General features: G+C 53.2%; 1 protein-coding gene across 2 annotated transcripts in view; it reads left to right on the forward strand.

The window, feature by feature from the left end:
- Positions 1-2,637: 2,637 nt before the first annotated feature.
- MXI1 (MAX interactor 1, dimerization protein) overlaps positions 2,638-19,572 on the forward strand; it is a 42,475-nt gene continuing 25,540 nt past the window's right edge. Inside the window, exons 1-2 of one of the 2 annotated variants that reach the window (XM_027459943.3) lie at positions 2,638-2,948; positions 12,077-12,209. In XM_027459943.3, the coding sequence (XP_027315744.1) occupies positions 2,774-2,948; positions 12,077-12,209 (308 nt within the window). In that variant the 5' untranslated portion in view covers positions 2,638-2,773. Of the gene's footprint in view, positions 2,949-11,245; positions 11,499-12,076; positions 12,210-19,572 lie in introns of those variants that run through there. The other variant, XM_005014475.5, reaches the window with a different exon arrangement.

The following is a 19,572-nucleotide window of genomic DNA, read 5'->3' on the forward strand; positions in this document are numbered from 1 at the left end:
CATCCAAGGAATGAGTGTCAAGGGGAAAGGAGGAGTGCTGGGGAGGGCCTAAGAGCTGGAGGAGTCCCAGGCATCCTGAGAAGTGCTGGTGCTTTGGTGGACCACTGCACTGGCTCTGGGGCAGCTTTAAGATTTATGGGCTGGGAAACAGGAAAAAAAAATGAAATCCAGGATTTCACCAATCTCTGTGCATTGCTTCACACTGCCTGATTTCTGTACCCCGGTGAAATCACACCTGGGCACCCAGGTGAGGAGTCACCCTCCACCTGCACTCGCTTTTGGGCTTGGGGCCACCTGGGTGACCACAAGCAGTGATGCCAATAACCCTTCCCGTGCAAGGGCAGATTATTTTGCAAAACAGGTTGCAAATGAAAGAAAATGGATTTGGAAGCGAAAAGGCTGGTATTGGAGTGGGAAACGAAGTGCTAAAAACCAAAATGTTGGTCCTCACAGCCACAGTTCCTAGCAGTGATCCAGGCTTCCTGCTGCCCTGCCCTGGTGAAGGCGGTGGCGTGGGGAGCCCCCGGGTCCAGCTGTGAGATCGAGCCTTCAGCAGTCACCCCAGATCCATCAGAAATCTGCTTTGCCTCCAGCTGCTCTAGTCTGTGACCACACATACTGTGGCACCACCACCACCACCAAAAAAAAAGGGAAGAGATGCACTAGCCCTTCAAGACTTTTTTTTTTTTTTTTTCCCCCTACTATCTTGGTACCGCTATCGAGCAGTGCGAAATGTCTGCCCTTGACAGATGGGCAGTGCAATTAGCACTTGGAAAACAGGTTCGTCCTTCCAAAAGGGCAGCAGCAGACTGCAGGTGAAATTTTGTAAAAGGATTATGATGGCGTTAGCCATAAAGGAGAGAGAACAGGTGGGTCCAGGAGCCTTTGCAGACCAAAACCCAGAGCTGTCCTGGCCCCAGACCCTTCCACTGCCTCCGCATCCCGCGCTGTCTGTCCGAGGGGTGATTTACAGCCTCCTCCACCTGGGGACAGCTCGGGCAAGGAGTCCTCACATGCTGCAGCCTTGCTCAGCAAGCACAGCCACCACATGGACAGGAGGAAAGGAGCAAGGGTTTGCCGATGGCGTGGGCAGCTGGGCTGTGCCGGCACCTCGTCCTGGCTCACCCCGCTTCCCCCGAGCAGATCCGCGGGTGTGCAGCCAGCCTGACAGAGCAGCCCTGAGGAGAGAAGCCTCGGGGGGAGCTCAAAGGTTAAACAACGTAAACAAGAAGGCAAATGAAGAGAGCCCAGCCCAGCTGGCTGTATTTTGGCTAACGTGGATGGGGGTGCCGTACTGCAGTCGCTGGGTGTGTGGAGCCGACGATATTGCAACACCTCCTCCCTCAGTGCTTTAGTTTTTGTCCCGTCCCTCATGTTCACAGTGGGAGCAGAGAGTGGGGGCTACGCTGGCAGGGGAAATTTCCATGGAAATGCCCCTGCATGTAACCCAGCCCATATCCCCTGGAAACCCCATTTCTCCTGGGTCCATTCCCGTGGAAACCTGGCACCCCGGCCTCTCCTCGGGCCCTCCCTGTGGCAGTGCTGCTGTCTCCCGACCCTACTCCCCAGGGAATGTTGCAGCAGCAGGCAGGACAGACCTGTATCCACGTGGGAGCTGTGCTTTGGGGCTGCTACAGGGGTGGGTAGCAGAGCATGAGGACAGCCAGGCCAATTTGGCATCCTGCTGCTGTTGGTGGCCAAGAATGGATGCCCAAAGAAAGCCACAGTGCCGTCACCTCAAACAAGGACCGTGGTGGGCGCATGGCGCTGCTGGCACGTGGGCGCATGCCCCACGAGGCACGTGTGACAGCCAAAATGCTGCAGCCGTGCTTCCCCAAAGCCCTGGGGAGCCTGAGGGACATCACTGCACGCGCTGCTCTCTGGGGTTAGCCCGCTCCTGGGGTGACTCAGGTCCCCGTGCCACCGCAGGTGCCAATTATCGCTCCCTGACGTGGCTGGATGTGGGGTCGGGAGGCAGCAGGGCCATGCTCGCAGCCGGGGATCCCCTCAAAACACAGCTCAGAAGCCTCAGCCGATGTGGCATCAGCACCCCTCGAGGGGTGAAGCCGGGGCTGTGCTTGGGGACCCCCGGGTGGCCCTAAGAGCTTGGTGTGACAGCGACAGGCAGCCTTGAGGGGGGACAGAGCAGCAGGAAGACGTGTGGGGCGACATGGGGCGACACAGGGCAACATGAGGCAACACGGGGCGGCATGAGGCGACAAGGGGCTACATGGGGCGACATGGGGTGACATGAGGTGACGTGGGGTGACACGGGGTGGCATGAGGCGACAAGGGGCGACATGAGGCGACATGGGGTGACATGAGGCGGCATGGGGTGACAAGGGGCAACATGAGGCAGCATGAGGCGACACGGGCAACATGAGGTGACGTGAGGCGACACGGGGCAGCATGAGGGGACAAGGGGCTACATGGGGCAACATGAGGTGACACGGGACAGCATGAGGAGACACGGGGCGACATGAGGCGATATGAAGCGACATGAAGCGACCCGGGGCGACCCGTGGCGGCAGCACACCTTCCCAGCCCGCCGCCTCAGCTCCCCGCAGGCGGGGCCGGGCCGGGCCGCCCCGTCGGGGAGCGGGGAAGGGGCGGGCCGGCGGCGGCGGCCCCGGGGCCCGAAGCAGCGCCACAGCGGCAGCGCTAGGACCGCGGCGGCGCCGGGCCCGGCCGCACAGGGCCCCACGGCCGCACACGCAGCGCCGCCGCCGCCGCCGCCACCGTGCAGGGCCCGGGGCTTGGGAGCCGCCGGGGCATGGGGAAGCGCGGCCGGCCGCGGAGGGAGCCGCGGGGGGGAGCGGGGGCGGCCGGCGGGGCCCGCTGCCCCCTGGGGGAGCTGTGCAACGCGGGCATGGACACCTTCCTGCGCAACGTGCAGGTGCTGCTGGAGGCCGCCAGCTACCTGGAGCGGATCGAGAAGGAGAATAAAAGTGAGTGAGCGAGACGGGGAGGATGGGGGGGGGGCATGAATGCACTGCTCGGGGCTGGGGGGGCAGCGCCGCGGGGCTGGCACCCCCCCGTCCCCGGTCCCCCTGCCGTGTGCCCGGTCCCCCTGCCGTGTGTCCCCGCTGCCCCACGGCCGGGGCCGGTGTCCCGCAGCCCCTGGGGGGGGGTCCTCGGGGAGGGAGGAGGCGGCGGCGCGTCCCCGCTGCCCCCGCCGGGGCATCGGCACAGTCACGTAGGCAAGCGGCGGCGCTCGCCAGGTAGCCGCGGGGCAAGGCAGGGCAAGGCAGGGCAGGGCGAGCGGCCGGCCTGCCGCTGCTGGAGGGTGCGCGCACACTGCGCCATGCCCCAGCGCGGAGCGGGGAAGAGGGGCTACGAAGGGAGTGTGGGGGGGGAGGCGTGCTGCGAACAAAGGGGCCGCCGTGCCCCGGGGCGCTGCTGTGCGTTGCATCGCGTTGCTTTGCTTTGCTTTTTGCACCGCGCTGCTTTGCTTTGCTTTGCTTTGCTTTGCACTGCGCTGCGCGGCGTTGTTGCGCTGAGCGCCCTGCGCGGGGCTGAGCCGCGCTGCGCCCCCGCGGAGCTGCGCCGAGCCCGAGCGGGCAGCCCCCGGCCCCGCCCCCCGCGGGCGCATGGCTCGCACATGGAGGCAGCGCGGCGCGCTGATTGGCCGCCGCCTCCCGAGGGGCGGGGCCAGGCGCGACTCTCCACCAATGCGCGGCGCCGGGGTCCCCCCCGTGACGTCACGTGTTGCTGAGCGGGGCGCGGAGCGGGGGGGGGGGCGGCGGGGTGAGCCCGGGGCTGCCGGGTGCCCTTGTGTCCCCGCGCCCCCCCCCGCACCTCTCGCTTTTGGCTCATTTCGTCCTTTCTCCTCTTCTGTTTTCCTCGTTTTCCCCTCTTATGTTGCTCTTCTCCCTTTTATTTTCCTCTTCTTTTTTTTTTTTTTACTCTCTGCTTTTTTCCCCCCTTTTCCCTTTTTTCCCCTTTTCCCCTTTTTTTCCCCTTTTTCCTCCTCCTCTCCCAGCTGCGTTTCCTTTTCCCCTTTTTTCTTTTTCCCAGCAGCAGCGCCCCGCCATCCCTCACCCCGTCTCCATCACAGCATCGCCCCCCCCACCCCGCTCCACTGCCCATAGGGCCCCCGCATGGGGCACCCCCACTTTGCGGGACCACCCCCCCGCTGCTGCTGCTGGTGTCCGGCCAGGCTGCTTTCCCCTTCCCCAAAACTTGGGTTTTCGCCTCCCGTTTACAATTTGTCGTTTCATAATGAGCCTGCACAGCCGCGCAGCGGAGGAGCAGAGCAGCCCAGGGGCTGCCGTACACAGGGAAAGGCTGGGAGCGAGCAGCACCGTGCGCTTCGTTGAAAAACGCGTCCTTTTTGTGTTTGGAACCAAAAAACGGGCTGAGCGGTGCAACTTGCCGGCTGTGCTGCGTGAGCAGGACACGGGGATGCGGGATTTTTGTTGCGTTGTTTTGGAAAGAAAGCGTTTACAGCCAAGTTGTTTTCACTGAGTCTTCTGCTGACGATAATCACGGTCCCAGCAATTAAACTCCTCACTTCTCTTAGGAGATTCTGCAACATCTTTCTTTTTTTTAATTTTTTTTTGTTGGCAATCGGGACATTTTAGGTTGAAAAGTCCCGTTTAGCCCAGGGCTGGGCTATCGAGCGTGCTGCTGGAGCCGTGGCCGCGGTGGAACAGGCGGCTTTGACGTGTTGCTCCCAAACAAAGAGAAACGCTGCTGGAATTGGAAAACAACCTCCGAGCACCACGGGCCCGGTTTGAACTGAGAACAGCTGCAGGGGCAGGAGGGTTACGTCCGAGGGTATCTACCTGGCCTGGCTGGGGAGAGATTTGCGTGCTCGGCTCGGGTTATATTGCAGCAGGAGGATACGCTGCCCTTTAGTCTGCCAGAGCGGGCAGGATCGCTCGGTGCACCCCTCGCTGGCTGCCAGCTGCTGATAATGGCTCCTCGCTTATCAGTGCCGTCTCCTACCTGGCAATTAGCAATAACAAAGGAGGCCGGCCCCAGAAGTTGGGTGACGGGAGCTGTGTCCCAGCTGGCGGCAGGCAGACTCAGCACCCTCCTGCTTCCTGCAGCCTGCCCGGGTCATTTGAGCGCGGCGCTCGGCAGGGCTCCAAGGAGCTATTTTGGGGTGACTCCCACCAGGAAGGCGGCTGAGTCACAGCCCTGCTGGGCTCGGTGCTGTGCACGTAGGGGAATGACGGCGCCCTGCCCCAAGGAAACACGGTCTGTTAAAAAAAACAAAAAACAAAAAACAAACAGAGGTAGCAGGTGGATGTTTGGCTCCACCTGGCCAGGACAGGTGCTGGGGATGGGGAAGCAGCAGGGGTTGGGAGTAGAGCCCATGCGTTATCCTGATGGGGTAGCGCTGCTCATCATGCAGATAGTGCGTGCGTCCTGAAGGGCTTTGGGAGCTAACGATGGGGCTGTTAATGGTGAGCCTGGAAGGGGATCGTAGTTCACACTGTTTCTAAAAAGCCGTGCTCAGTGCCTGCAGTTGTTCTCCTGAGCCCTTGCTGGCCGTACAGGTTGCTCACCTCAAAGCGCTGTCCCAAGCAGGGGTGGGTGCTGCCTGGTGGAGCAGCCCCATGAGAGCTGGAGGCGATCTGTCTCCCTGCCCACATGCTGCACCTTCCAGTGGTGTAGGAACAGCTCTGAATCCCCTTTCAGAAATTCAGAAAATAAGACTTTATTTTTTTTTAACCAGCTCCCCCTTAGATGCATTTGCAGCGTACCGTCAGGTCTGGAGCAGTGGGACACTAATTCAGTGGTGCCCGTTCAGCACAGTAAAACACTGCTTTGGTGTTCATTTGCTTTGTTAAAAACTAGAATGTGTGGGTCTGCAACATTATCTGGAGTACACTGCAGTGCCTGGGTAGGATGGAGTCCCATTTTCAGACTGCTTGGGAAAAATGGGGTGTTTTTAGGTACTGAAATCACAGAGAAGTCTTTCCTCTGGTTTTCTCCGCTGGAAATGAGCGCTGCCTGCCTGGTGATGCAGCTCTCAAGGCGAGACCACAGGACGCAGCCCCAGCACACCTCGCTGACTGACACGGGCGGGTTTCCAAATGACCTGTTTCTAGGAATCGTAGCTCGGTATCAAAGGAATGGAAACATCACATGAAAAATGACTCTGGCTGTTTTCAGAAATGAAAGCTGTGCTGAGGGCAGCGCCGTTGGTGCGTGGGTAACCTCTGCCAATGCCCCTTCACAACGGTGTGTGGCTGGAGGGGGGTAGCAATGTGTGAAAGCAGCTGAAGTTATTGAAGTTTGGAAGATGGCTTTAGAGAGAGGGACCTGAAGTACATTCAGCTGGGGTTGGCATGTGCCAGACATTACCCGTGTGTTCGTGGACTCATGCTTATGTCAGTGGAAGGTTGCATAAACACACGTGATTAATTCTTTGGATGTGATGCTTTATCTGTAATAGACGTGGTACGTAATACACACTGATCTCACTACAGATACAGACACACGCTGTCACATCCTCCTCTAAAAGCACGAAGGCGAGCAAACCTCCCTGACAGCGGTGTCCTTATTCACGTGTTTAGTAGAGGTGTGTACAGAGGACTTCAGCCCCTCACAAGAAGCTTGCTGGATCTTCTTTGTGGTCTGACTTTCAAGTGCCGCCTCTGTTCAGTGACCTTCTGACCAGGAATAACAAACAGGTGACCCTAGGTTTGTCCTTTGCTCTTGAATAATCCTGTCTCAAGGAGAGCAGAACTGAGCCTTGAGGGTGAGTCAACACTGTATTCATCACGTGGCTCCCTCCATTGTTTTTGGGGCAGTTTGGGGTCTTTTTCTGACAAGCCAAAGCAGAGATGTATCAGAAACCTGTAATTAGTAGAGGGCAGAAGGATACGAGACTGCCTTAAGTTTGTGTGCAGAGCTCCCATGAATCAATGAGAGCTGAACCCGGGCCTCAAGGTCGGTATAGGTGGTCCTGGATCTTAGGTTGATGCAGTATTTGGAGCAGTACAGGGCTCCTTCATTTCTATATTTTTCATCCAGCTCACAATAAGCCTCCTTCATTCCTCCTGGTTCGTGACCTGGCCACAGTGATTCATGAGTTAGCTACTTCCAGGTTGGGTTATTTTGACTCAGGCTGCTTGGACCTCGTCATAAAATGCAGAAGGAAGCCACAGCAGGAGAAATGATGGGGCAGAGGTGGAGCTGTGGGGCCGTGCCAGAAGCCCTACTGAGAACCGATCACGTCCCTTGTCAGCAGAGCATCCTCAGAGCTGGCAGAGAAGCGCCATTGTCTGGAGAACCCGACCTTACTATTAGTAAGCTGAGGGACCCCATCCTGTATGTGCTGTATTATTTATGGGCGGCCCTCTTGCTTAATTTTGCAGCCGGGTTAGCCAAGTGACTTGACCCAAGTCACAGAACGAGGCACTGACTCACAAGGAACTGGGGCACGGCGCGGGTCTGAAAACAGCAACACATCTCTCAGAGGATTGGGAGCAAGCCAGCAGCCCGGAGAGGCAGTACACCTGTGGCTTTTTGCCTTATCGATCGGTAGGGCTTGCTCTTTGACTCAGTGTGTATAGCATGCGCTTCATTCCTGTCCAAACTCGGGGGTATCCAGGTGGTTTGGCTGCGAGCAATTTCTGTCCTCACCGTTGGATGGGTTCCAGGCACCAGTGGGAGTGCTGCGAGGGATTATCTGATGCCTTGCAAAAGAACGAGGCTCCTCGATGAGAAATGAGGCCACATCCTGTAGACGCTGTAGGTCCCTTACCAAAGGTATTGCAGGCATCGGAAGGGAGATGGGTATGGGAACGGAGACGTGGTTGTTAGTGTGTGCTGGTAGATGGCATGTTCAGGTGTGCCATAGATCTTCTTCCCCTGGCTAGAAAAACAGGGCAGTTTTATGGAGCTCTTCTCACCAAAAATTTGCTTGTTCCACACTCCAGTGAATCTTTTTACTGATTTGAGAGCTGCAGAAAATGGTTCCTCACGGGGATCTCTGTTCATGCCTTAGTTGCAGGGGTGTTAGGTTGCAAGGCTTTGAAAGCAAGATTAAGGATTTGCAGAGTTTGTGTGAAGGTGGGCAAAGGAAACTCTTGCAACTTTTGCCATGTTCATGTTCCTAGCTGATTTTGCAAAGCGCTGAGGATGGGAGGATTTAAGAAAAAAACAACCAAGGGATGGGAAACCAGGCAGTTTAACCAAAGGTATTGCCCTTGCTGAAAATAACACCCAGATTGCAAAGCCCTGTGTTATTTCTAAACCTCGTGCTCAAAGCAGAGGGTTGGGCATCTTGATTCATGAGCTGTATTCTTGTTCTACTTCTAGCTTAGGGTGTGCCTTCTTCATGTGCTGCTTACACCTCAGTTTCCCTTCCTGCAGAGTGGAAAGAAAAAAATAAACTGAAGTCATTGCCGTCTTGGGGAGCTTAAAACATTACTTTCTGGAAAGCTCCTAGAAGATTCCCCTGATAGAAGCAGCTAGTTTAACGCAAGTGGTGGTGGTGGTAAAAAACAGACCACATCTGTTTTACTTGATTAAAATAGCACAGCAGCATTTCAGATGTAAATATTAATTGATTTCTGCACTGCAGATTTCTTCTTGGATATTTAAATTGTTGCTAAGGAGGAGGGAAAGGCTATCAGGGAGATTAACAAATCCATTATTAAGGCTGGAAATGGAGGGCTGCCGAAGTGCCATTTAATAAAATGTAAAAAGCCCCTTTCTAAAGGGCGAAACAGCAGAACACACAATGAAAGTGAATCACAGCTGCCAGAAGGGATGCCAAGCAGCAAGCACTTATAATCAGAAAACTGTACTTACAGATCATTTGGAGCCACTAAATTAAATGATCTCATTCTCCCCTAAAATACTCTTCCCTTAGCCCCTCCCCAGCATTGCCCGTGGATTGCTCAACCACATTTTAAATGTGACTTTGGGGGTTTTTTGGTCAGCAGTTGAATAGCACTAGGCGTCTTCGTGCCATTCACTTTCCACCCACTTTTGTTTCTGTCACATACAAATCTGGCATTTTACGGGCTGACCTGCCCACACTGGCACTTGGGATGACAACTGAAAGATTTTGCAGACCTACTGTGGCTCCGTGGTTGGCTTGCCTACCTCTGTAGGGCTTTGGGAAGATGTCCCGCAGTTTACTCTCAAATTTGTCTTTGTTCCACACAGATTTTTTTAATTGTACATTATTTACTTAAGAAACAAAGATGTGGAAGCTGAGCTGATGTGTAAATGGAAGAGCTGATCCTACATCACTGCACAAAGAACTGATCCTGCTCTTTACTCTGGTGCTGATTTATTTCACCACGTGCACCCATGTCCTCCTCCTCCTCCGTACTCTTCTATTTTGTGTCTTGAACCTTGGCTCCAGGAGGCTGATACTTAGACTCCTAAATTACCACTTCATACTACAGCCGTGGCTTTCCCTACTTAATCCCTAGAGCCACTGCACGCATCGCCACGTGAAAAGGTAGTGGTGGTGGTTGCTGACAACAACTTGTCTTGCAGTGATTTTTGAGTCACGGTTTGCTGGTTTGCTTTTTTCTTTTTTTTCTTTTTTTTTTGATGCTTAGTATTGCTAATCCTGAAAGGCAAACACTGCTGGTTTTGGAAGCAGGATGTACAGTCGGAACTCAGAAATGCTCTTGTGTTAACCCCGCTGTCGCAGAGCCGCACGTGCACCTGCATCCTTTTCCCTTTGTGAGAAATCCAAGAGCACAGAAGTAGTCCCTGGGACTACTCAAATTTGAGTCTTAACATGTGCTGTTAATTATCTGTGCTATCAGTAGTTTCCAGTATAGAAAAGAGAAAGAGAGACGGAAAGAATACTTCCTTCCCTGAGCTCTCCCTTGGATAAAAGCTGTTTTTTACGAGCCTCCTGGGCTGGCTCCGTGTGTGTGTGAGTGGTGGTTGTCCTGCTTGGGTGAGGACTGGGCCTTGCTTTTCTGCTAGGTGGAATGAGGGAAGTACGGCCCTGAAGGTGTTCCAACTTCCTTTCTTTTTTAACTGTCCCGTCTTAAGAGAAACAAACCAAGTCAGCCCTTTGAGATTCAGAGATGAAAGGGGTTGTGTGCGAGCTGAATAGTGGTATTATTTTTACTTCCATCAGCTGCAAGCCTGCAGTTTTCTGGGGAAACCTCTGAAATGGTGAATCAGAGAAATGCGCTTGAAGAAAAATTAACTAAACTAAATGCACTTTTTTTCAGGCCTTCTCAAGGCCTACTGCCAAGTCTTACAACTTTACCATGAGTCTCCTGATATTTTATGCTCTGTTTAAAGCTCTTGCTAAGAGACATAAGCCATTGAGAATCTGAGCTTTTCTGGGTTTTGTTATTTTGTTGAAGGTACTTTTTCAGCTCCTGTTCTGTTGGAGGAATGCTCGAAAATGTGGTCAGTCACAACCTAAAGGTTCAGAGCTGTGAAAAATAACCCCAAGAAAACAATCATGACTCTGAATGTTCTGGTCATTTCTGAACATCCTGTGATTATTGTTCCACTTCAGGGTATAGTTAAAGTATTTTGGAGACTGGTATAATACAATTAAATACTAATAGTTTTTAAGCTCCATACCAAAAAACGTTAATGTTGGTGAAATTCGGTCACAGATGTGATCACAAAGGTGTGTATCTGTAGGAAAGTCGGGATGTAAGAGTATTGTTAAGCCACTGGGAAGGGTGGAGGTGGGACTGCAAGGTGTAGGTGTGACAGGATTCTTTAAAATATTGAGGAGGCCAAGTGTCACTTATTTATGTGGTGCTTCAGATACACAAAATGACTTCATTAGTACATAGACTTGCTGTCTGGGCCTTCTTTTGTCTAAATTCTTGAAGGACTGTACTCGGGTCGGGGTGTGTGTCCCATACTGCTGCCTCCTGTCAGGAGCACGGCTCGAGGTGCGCCTCGCCTCATCTTCTTTACATCTCCACAGCCGAGATGCGGAAAGCTCCCACTCTGCAGCTTTTTTTTGTGTGTGTAGCCTCTCTTGGCTTTTCTCTCACCCCACTCGGGGTACTTCCACGCCTGGAAGTTTGTAAAGAGAGGCACAAAGCGGCTGCAGGCCCCGAGCCGGCAGCGTGCTGAGCCCACGGGGGGCTGCCTCCTTGCTCCCCCTCGGGGCCAGCCGCCATCGCCTCAGAGCTGAAAGAGGGGTGAATGCCGGTGGCAGCCGCCATCCCCCAGGGCTCAGAGGCAGGCAGGAACTACATTTCCCAGGCAGCCCCATGCCGCTGCGCCCCCTTCTCCCGTGAGCGCCCGGCCGAGGTAAACAAAGTGCTGCGAGGCGGGGGGGGGACCGGGACTGGCCCCGGGGGGGGGCAGCGTGGCCACTGCTGAGGAGAAGGAGGAGGAAGAGGAGGAGGAGGAAGGCTCCCCATCCTCATCCTCATCCATCCAGGAGGGAGCTGGGGGGGTTTTGGGGGAGCCTTTGGAGCCCCCCCCTCCCCGGGCGGCTCCCCGGGGCATGGAGCAGGTGCAGCTGATCAACATCCAGCGGCTGCTGGAGGCGGCCGAGTATCTGGAGCGAAGGGAGAGAGGTAACGGCAGGAACGGGGGCTGAAATTGTCTTGTGGAGGGGCTGAGGTTCAGGGGCAGGGCTGGGAGAGCCTCTACCAGGCGGTGGTGGTGGAGGTGGGAGCTTTGTGGGGAGAAAGGGGAGCGGAGGTGAGCGCGGCTCCTGGGAGGAAGGCGAGGGGACGGCGGCTGGGGAGCTGCAGGGATGGGGTGGGAGGCTCTGGCTTTGCAGAGACCTCGGCAGCACGGAGAAACGGGGCTGATTTCCTCGGTTCACGCAGCTCGGACAGGAAGAGAGGGACGAGGCAGCCTTGGCCGTGGTGGCTTCTTGTGGTGTGTGTAGGTACCGGAGACGCGGGCCTTCCCCCAAGGCCGGCAGAGCCTTCGCACTCCCCTTCCTCTCTTCTCTCCACCTCCGCTCCACTTCCCCCTGAATACATCAGCAGTCATTTCCCTGTGCTTAGGGGCCTCCCCAGCTAGGCTGACGGGTTAGCAACGAGGCCTGCCAGCTGCCTTTTCTTTTTTTTCTTTTTTTTTTCTTTTTTTTTTTTTTTCCCAAATGATCCTTTTTTTTATGCCCTGCCTGTTGATTCTTGTGCAGAGTGCGAACATGGCTATGCCTCGACCTTCCCCTCAGTTTCAAGTCCTGGACTCCAAGACCCAAAGCCCACGCGGAGGCTGAGCCGGGCAAGGAAACACAGCGGCAGTGGCAGCAATGCAAGTATTGCCAACAGGTACGACACGGGCAGGAAGGCGTGGGGTGCAGGGCTGGACGGGAGGACCGAGCTGAAGAGGAAAGCTGGAGATGAGAGGAGAGAAGCTTAACCAGCAGGGAAAAAATGGGAAAAGTCTGAGCACAGGGGGATTCAGAGCTGGGACACACGAGTACAGCATCCCTTCTGGATGCGTGGTGCTGCGAGCAGAGGGACACAGGGGAGCTGTATCCGTGGCACCGCCAGCTGACTCCATGCCAAGGCTCGGATGCTGCAGAGGGAAGTGGAAGAGGGAGATCTGTGCGCGGGGTGTAGGGAGGAGACAGGCGATAGCTCTTCCCATTATACACGGCTGATGCTGCCTTTCCAACCCAGAAGTCACTGCTCTTAAGGGATAGTGTGTGTGCAGCCTGAGTGCTTTGGGATTGTAATGACAGGCATGACTTGAAGCAAGGAAATGATGTTTTGAAATGGATCTCCTACAACAAATGGGAGAGAGGGAGATGACTGGCTGCTAGATGCAACGTGTTAAAAATTCAGTTCAGGAAATTGAAGCTGTCTTTCACTCTGCCTTTCAGGGCAGTAGGATTTCCCAGCTTCCTGATTGCTTGGTGATTGTAGAGCTCCATGTTTTTGACACTTTACTTATTAAACAATGCCATATTTCTTGGCTTGTTAAACGTAGAATAGACAAGCAGATTAGGCCTAACACTTGATGCAGTGGTAGGAGCTGACCTTCCCTTCTAGCTGATAGCCTTTTCGTTGTGTTGTTTGTTGTTTTTTTTTCCCTCCCTTCTGTAGAAGTGTTCAGACCTTGTTGAGAATTTCTGGCACAAAGAAACTCTAGAAACAAAGTACAATTTTGCAAAGGCAATTGCAAGCTTGCTTTTACTGCAGGGAGGCTTGTGCAATCCATAAAATGGTGGCAGGTGGCTCAGGTGGTGAAAGCTTTCTTAAAGCCATCGGAAAGGGACCCGTAGAGGCCATGGAGAAAGGTGCCTTTCTTTGCTTACAGGGATTCTGCTTGGGCAGCTTTTGATAACAAAGGATGTTTGAAGTGAAGTAAGGATGCCTTGCTGTGGGGAACTCTTCTTCCTCAGGATCAGCACATCCTGGGCTCTTTTTATGCTGCATGTTTGTGTTTGTCTGCCTTGTTCATCCGCCCTCTCCTGATTTCAGGGCAGCCATAGTCCTTTCCTAATTCCCACAAACAAAAGTCCCAAATCCCAGTCACTCTTTACTGAGAAATGATGGCAAATGCTGAGTTGAGATCTGTGTTTTTCCCTCCTAGGTCTCTCACGTGTCTTTTTTCCATCCCACACCGTTCTCTCAAAGGCCTTTGTCATGGCAACCTGCCCTTCTCCAGAGGAGGGCTGCGAGCACATCCCCCTCAGGAGCTCCTTAGCACCAAATCCTCCATCCTCTGGACTGGAGAGGGACGCGGAGGACTCCCTGGGTGCTCAGTGTGCCCTGCCAGCATGGAGCCCTGAGCTGCCTTTCTGGGCTGAGACCAGCCCAAGGGGCTATTTAGCGTGACGGGCTGACATGTTGGAGGCTGTGGCGTGAGGGTAAGGCAACAGAGAGGCAGAAATGATACTTTCCAGCCTTATTTAAGACCTTCATAATACAAGGAATGCCTGAGTACCACCTTGATTCGTTAGCACGGAAGCTGTAGGCACTGTGTGCTGCCTCCCGTTCGTCTTTTGGGCTGAGGAAGGTCTGCTGGGACAGCGAGCAGAGCAGTGCTGGGGCTCTCAGAGCTTGTGCACGCCGTTGGAAATGGAAGTTTCTTTCGGCGAGCCGTAGCAGCTTGCGCTTGCTGTGGGAGATGGCAGGCCTTCCAGATGGCTGCCGTGCCGGGAAGTGACAACTGTGAAGTTCAGGGTGCCTCCAAATTCACTGCAGTGTGTCTGGTGTGACGCCGAGTACAGCATTAGCCTTGTTTAAAGAAGGCTCTGGATCATCCCTTCCTGTTCAAATCAACGGGACAGTTCAGGAAGCGCTGCCTAGTGAGGTTCACATGGACTTTGAATTAAATACCAGGCCCTTGATGGGGGATGAAACTTACATTTCAGGCCTGGGCGAGCTATTTTCTTAGATGACTTTTGTCTCAAAATGTTTAATTAGCATAGAAAAAAGATTCTTTTAAAATCTAGTGCAGATTTGTCATTGAAAAGCCTCCTGTAGGAAAAGAAGGAAAAGACTCTCAAGCAACCTTGGCAAAGCACAGTTGTTCTTTTTTTTTTTTATATCAGTATATGCACCTTTAGTACTTGAGAGATTTGAGTGCTGTTGCTGGTCTTTATTGAACCAAACAAACCATGAGTGTGAGACACAAAGCGTTTACATAACCTCGATGCTCTTTATTTCATAGTTTAAGTATTTCTGCTCACTGTTTGCAACAACAGTGACTTTTTTCCTAACAGAGCCTGTGGTGTAGTGGCACAAATACCTGCAGGTATTTATACCCCCCTGCCGAGGAACAGGCAGCCCACCTCTGGATGGCACTGGTGGAGCAAATCCTACTCTTAAAGAAATAGGGACAGTCTCCCAGCACCTGCAAAATAACTTTAGTTCTGCCCCAAACAGGAGTGTACAACTAAGAGGGGAAAAAAAAACATAATTTTGTTATTTCTAATTGACATGATACATCTTTAAATAAGGATGTTTGGGCTCAGGTCCTCTCTTCCTTTTGTTTGTTTCAGTCCTGCAGCTGACAGCTTGCACAGGGATCCCCCTCCGTGATCCTCGGGCATTATCTAGATGTATGCGTGGGGTTTTGCATGGATGTTTTAAAGACCTTTTTGGGATTAGTGACTAGCAGTGCGTGCTGTGATTTAAAATCTGAATGTATTTAAACATGTGCAGTCCTGGCTTTAGTTAGAGATGTTTAGGTACCGAAAATTACCCACCTGCAAAAACATGTGGGGAACCACAGTCATTGTGACCTGGAATTTTTAATAAACAAAGGAAACTTACAAAATATATATATCCTTTAGAAAAATGCATTATAGTTGAGCCAGGTCTGATATTTATGTATTTTTGAAAAATATTTGAGAAGAGTTTTTAATCAATTTGAGTTGTTGCATGAGCAGCAAAGAAACAGCAGGGATGCTAAATGATTTTTTTTTTCACTCGAAATACAATCAGTCTAATAAAGGTAAGATTTATAAGAGAATCTGAAATTACATTCCAACATCATCATATTGTCATTTGTATTTTTCACAGCTCCTCAGGCATGTAGAGAAGCCTGTTATTTTCTTGGTCTGATCCTGGGGAAATGCCGAGCACCCTTCCAGGGACGCGGAGAGCCCTCAGCCCTCCCAGAGGGGCACTCAGAGAATCTAAGCTCAGTTCCTTGGGGAGGGTTTGATCTCTCCAGTTTCTTTTTCCTTTTGTTTTCCTCTCTTCCCATTATCTTCCCTTGTGTCCCAGGGGCCTTCCAGGCACCTACACCGGGTAGCAGGCTGCCTGCAGAGCTTGGAGGTGGCAGCTGCAGTGGGTATGGTGAGGCGTTTTGGACAGGGTGACCTAAAAGCCTGGGTGCCTGGGCTTCTGTGCCCGGCTGGCTGTTCCAGTGATGCAGTTCCTCGATTTCTATATTGTTGCTCTCACAGGTGGGTGTGCAGAAGGTGTCTCACGTGCCCCAGGCGAAGGCTCTGTGTGCTGCAGGCTCACAAACATGGGTGCAGAAGCTAAAAGGTTGTGGCAGCTGTAGGTGCAAGGCAGCCTGGTGCACAAGGAAGCCTGGTTTACCACAGCAGCAGCTCTGTGCCACCCCACCTCTCTATGCAGGGGGGGTCCTGAAGGCTTGCTTGGGCACGGCTGTAAATATAATGCACCTTTTCTATCAGAGGGGGTTCATTGCCCCCTCCCCAGCCTCTAGCAGTTGTTTGTTTATGGATATTTATTTGTTTGGGGTATTTTTTTTAATCCTCTTGTACTCACACCTCACTTCACAGCTAGTGGGAGCTGAGTTTTGGCTCTCTGTGTGTAGGTGAGTTAGGATCTGGCCTTTGTGTAACGTGCTGGGTGTAGAGACTGCTTGTGGCTCCAGCCTTTTGGGGCAGGAGCTCTGCTGGTGGCTTGCCTCGTACAGTACAAATGCACACGTGTATGATAGGGAGGATGCATGAGGTCAGCTGTGCCTGCTCCGCCTGCTTTGATTCATGCCATGTTTTGGTAGTGCACAGACAGGGAGGTGGCTATCTGGAATCCTCGTGCTGTTGTTGAAATCTCGTCTGGAAATAGCTGGGGGTGGGATCTTGTCTTCTAATCCCGTAGGTAATTTTTCAAGGAAGGAGAAGTGGACAAGGCTGAGCTGCTGGTAAGGAATGCTGCTCTGGGAGAGCTGCTCCGAGGGATGAGTGCTGACTGCCACTAGGTGTAAGCATGACTTCTCTTTGGGAAAGCACAGCGATGGTTTGAGTGTTAGGTTGGGAAAAAGGATTTTTGGTCCATTCTGTTTCCTGAGCTCACTTGGCAAGGCAAGCTGTGCTCGAGAGCCCCGCTGCCAGCACGACCTGCGTGTAGCACAGGAGAGGCCTCTCGTGGCTTGGCTGCGGCACCAGAGCAGACTGCGGACCAAAGGCTGGCCCTCAGGAACGAGCTGGTGGAACAGCAGCTACAGCAAACGCACAGGAGGCACAGCACCCCTTGTGAAAACCCCGCTGCCTTCTCCAGGTTAGTACCAGAACATGGATCAGAGCAGGTCCCCAGCTGCTCTCCTGAGGGAATTTGCGTCGGAGTCTGCACGTAAGGAAATAGGATAGGGCTGATGGGATACCAGAAAGTAAGGGGGAACCCAGCAAGTGGTGTGAGAGCCTCCAATCCCTCTGCTTGCTGAGGGATGAGGCCCCCGGATGCAGTAGGGCCGGTGTGTTTCCACTGGGGAACCCGCCTCGTTCCCCTTTGGCACCCTGTTTATGTGATCTGCGCTGCAGAAAGCCCTGGTGCTGGGCAGAACTCAGACTTTGATGCCTTCAGTAGGTGTAAAAAGTCATTTGCAATCTCGTTAGACTGTCAAAGTCGTGCAGAGAGACCTTGATGCAAACCAGAGGCAGCTGTTGATGCTATCGGCACCCTAGCTGCAATTCAGCGCTGTGGGATCTGCCTGGGTGAATCATTTCTGTGGCTGAAGCTCGTGATCCCTTTGTCCTCCCAGGTTTGGGGGAAGCCTCTGCAGGCACGTGCTGTGGTGTTGCAGCACTGCCCAGGCAGAGAGGCGGTGCGGGCTGATTGCCCTGCTGACAGCACTGCTCATGCAGTGACAAACAGCACGTGGTGCTGCTTGGGGTCTTCCCAAACACCTCATCCACAGGACATGCAGGATTTATCCTTCGTGACTTGTTTAACCCGACCTGATCCTTTGCTTGGTGGTGACTTGGTTGTCACCCGTTCCTCCTTTCTTGCTCCTGGTGGAGCTCTCAAATCCCTTTCTCTTCCTGACCCAAGCAGTCCGGGCCATCTTTTCATGTCGTGCTGCTGAGTTAATTGTCTCGCCTGTTGCAGTTCCCGCTGTTGATTATCTCCTGATCCCTCCTGACAAACTTCTGCCCAAATTCAAAGCCTGACTTCTGTTTGTCCTCGAGAGAGTTGGCTCCTGCTCCCCTACCCGCTTTGAACCAACAAAGATAGGATTTGTTTTTGTTGACTGTTTTGGACTCTCTTGATCAGAGGCTGCGGGTCTCTGGGGCTGTGCACTTGGCTGGCTTTTGCCTGGATCTCTTCTCTCTGAGACACTGCCTCGTTGATCAGCGTGGAGGGAACAGGCCTGTTTTTTCCACCCCGCTGGATATATTCCCATCTCTCATTTCTGTGCTGCCCACTGTACTTCCATTCTCTGGATGGATGTGATTTCACTTCAGTTCTGTCGCTTTTTGAATCCAGATTGAAGTAGACGTGATGATTCTCAGCATTAATTCCTGGTTTATACGTTGTTGCTTGCTCCATGGCAAGCAGTCCTTTGGCCTCCCTTTTGTTTAAAGTTGCTCTGCATAAAGTGTTCAGCTGTCCTCTAAATGCTTCTCATTTATCCTCCTCCACCCAGAAGGGATTAACCGAGTGCCACAAGTTCTGGGAAGGGACAGATGACGTTGGGACTGTCTCTTACCCCAGCAGTCATTGCCCAGCTGCTTGGACGGCCATAAAGTGATGCATGGACATGGTAAGGTGACGTGGCACCACTGCTGCTTTGCCTCCAACCATCAGGCTCCAAACTGCAGCACCCTGAGCTGCTCCACAAAGCGTTTGGCCATCTGGGAGCAGTGGGAGGCAGCCACCTCGCTGCCTTCAGCTTAGTTGCTGCTGCTCCTGAGCCAGAGCTGTAAGAACAGAGAAAATCGGAGCTGAGAATGTCCCTGCTGCCAGGATGTAACCCCGGGCATCGGGAGAGCTGGGTTTTCCTCCTGATTTTGCTGCAGCCGGTGTGTTTGTGCCTCAGTTTCCCTGAGACAAAGCGTAGCTGACAGTTGCTGTGTTTCCTGCTTTCAAGAACACTTCCCCCTTCATCTGCAGGCACAGCATCGCAGCAGCGTGGTTGCAGCATGAGGGAGAGCTGACACCTTAAAGAGAAGTAGGTGAAGAAATCCTGGCCTGGCCCCGGGCCATACAAATGCCATCAGCTGCTTTTCAAACAAAGGGAAGGTTTCGGGCAGGTGACATTCAGTCAAGAAGCCTCCCTTTCCCCGGTGCATCTGCAAGCAGAGTATTGAGGTCAGGAGAGGCTGCAGAGACGCGTACCTTCTCCCCAAGCAGGCTGTAGCACTGCAGATGACACCGCGGAGGCTATTTCTGGCTATGACCACCTTCCTCGAAAGGGTAACGGGGTGTGTGGGAAGCAGCACGGTATAGGGCAAAGGGCTGGGCTGCTGGGCCCTTGGATCCCAGCCTGAGCTGGCCACAAAAACGCTGCAAGGTCTGGGCACGCCAGCGAACCTGCACGGCTCCTGCCCTCTGTACCTCGGGGTGTACGCGCTCTTCCAGCCCTGTTTTCAGGAGGCAGCAGCATCGGGGTGTTGGATTGAAGGAAGAGAGAATTTAGGATCCTGTCTTCTAGGTAGATTTGAACATTGCCCTGTGTTTTTATTCATTTTCTTTGCCGTGTAGGCATCACCAACAGTGATTTTGGTTCTGGAAGAGCCATGGGACTCGTGGGACCTGCGGGCAGCCATTGGGACAGCAGTCCTACAAAGCCTCCTGCAGCATCAGGCCTTATCCCGCTCCCTGATGCAGCTGAATATTCAGCAGAGAAAAGGTCATCAGCAGAGATACTGAGATGTTATGATACTTGATGCTTCTCCTTACCGTGTCCTGAAAAGGTTTATTTAAAAATTTTGCCTTGGTAAAGGCATGGAGAACACTTTTTTTTTCCTGAGCTGTGAGA

This window comes from Anas platyrhynchos, chromosome 6 (genome assembly GCF_047663525.1).
Source record: "Anas platyrhynchos isolate ZD024472 breed Pekin duck chromosome 6, IASCAAS_PekinDuck_T2T, whole genome shotgun sequence".
Lineage (NCBI taxonomy): Eukaryota > Metazoa > Chordata > Aves > Anseriformes > Anatidae > Anas > Anas platyrhynchos.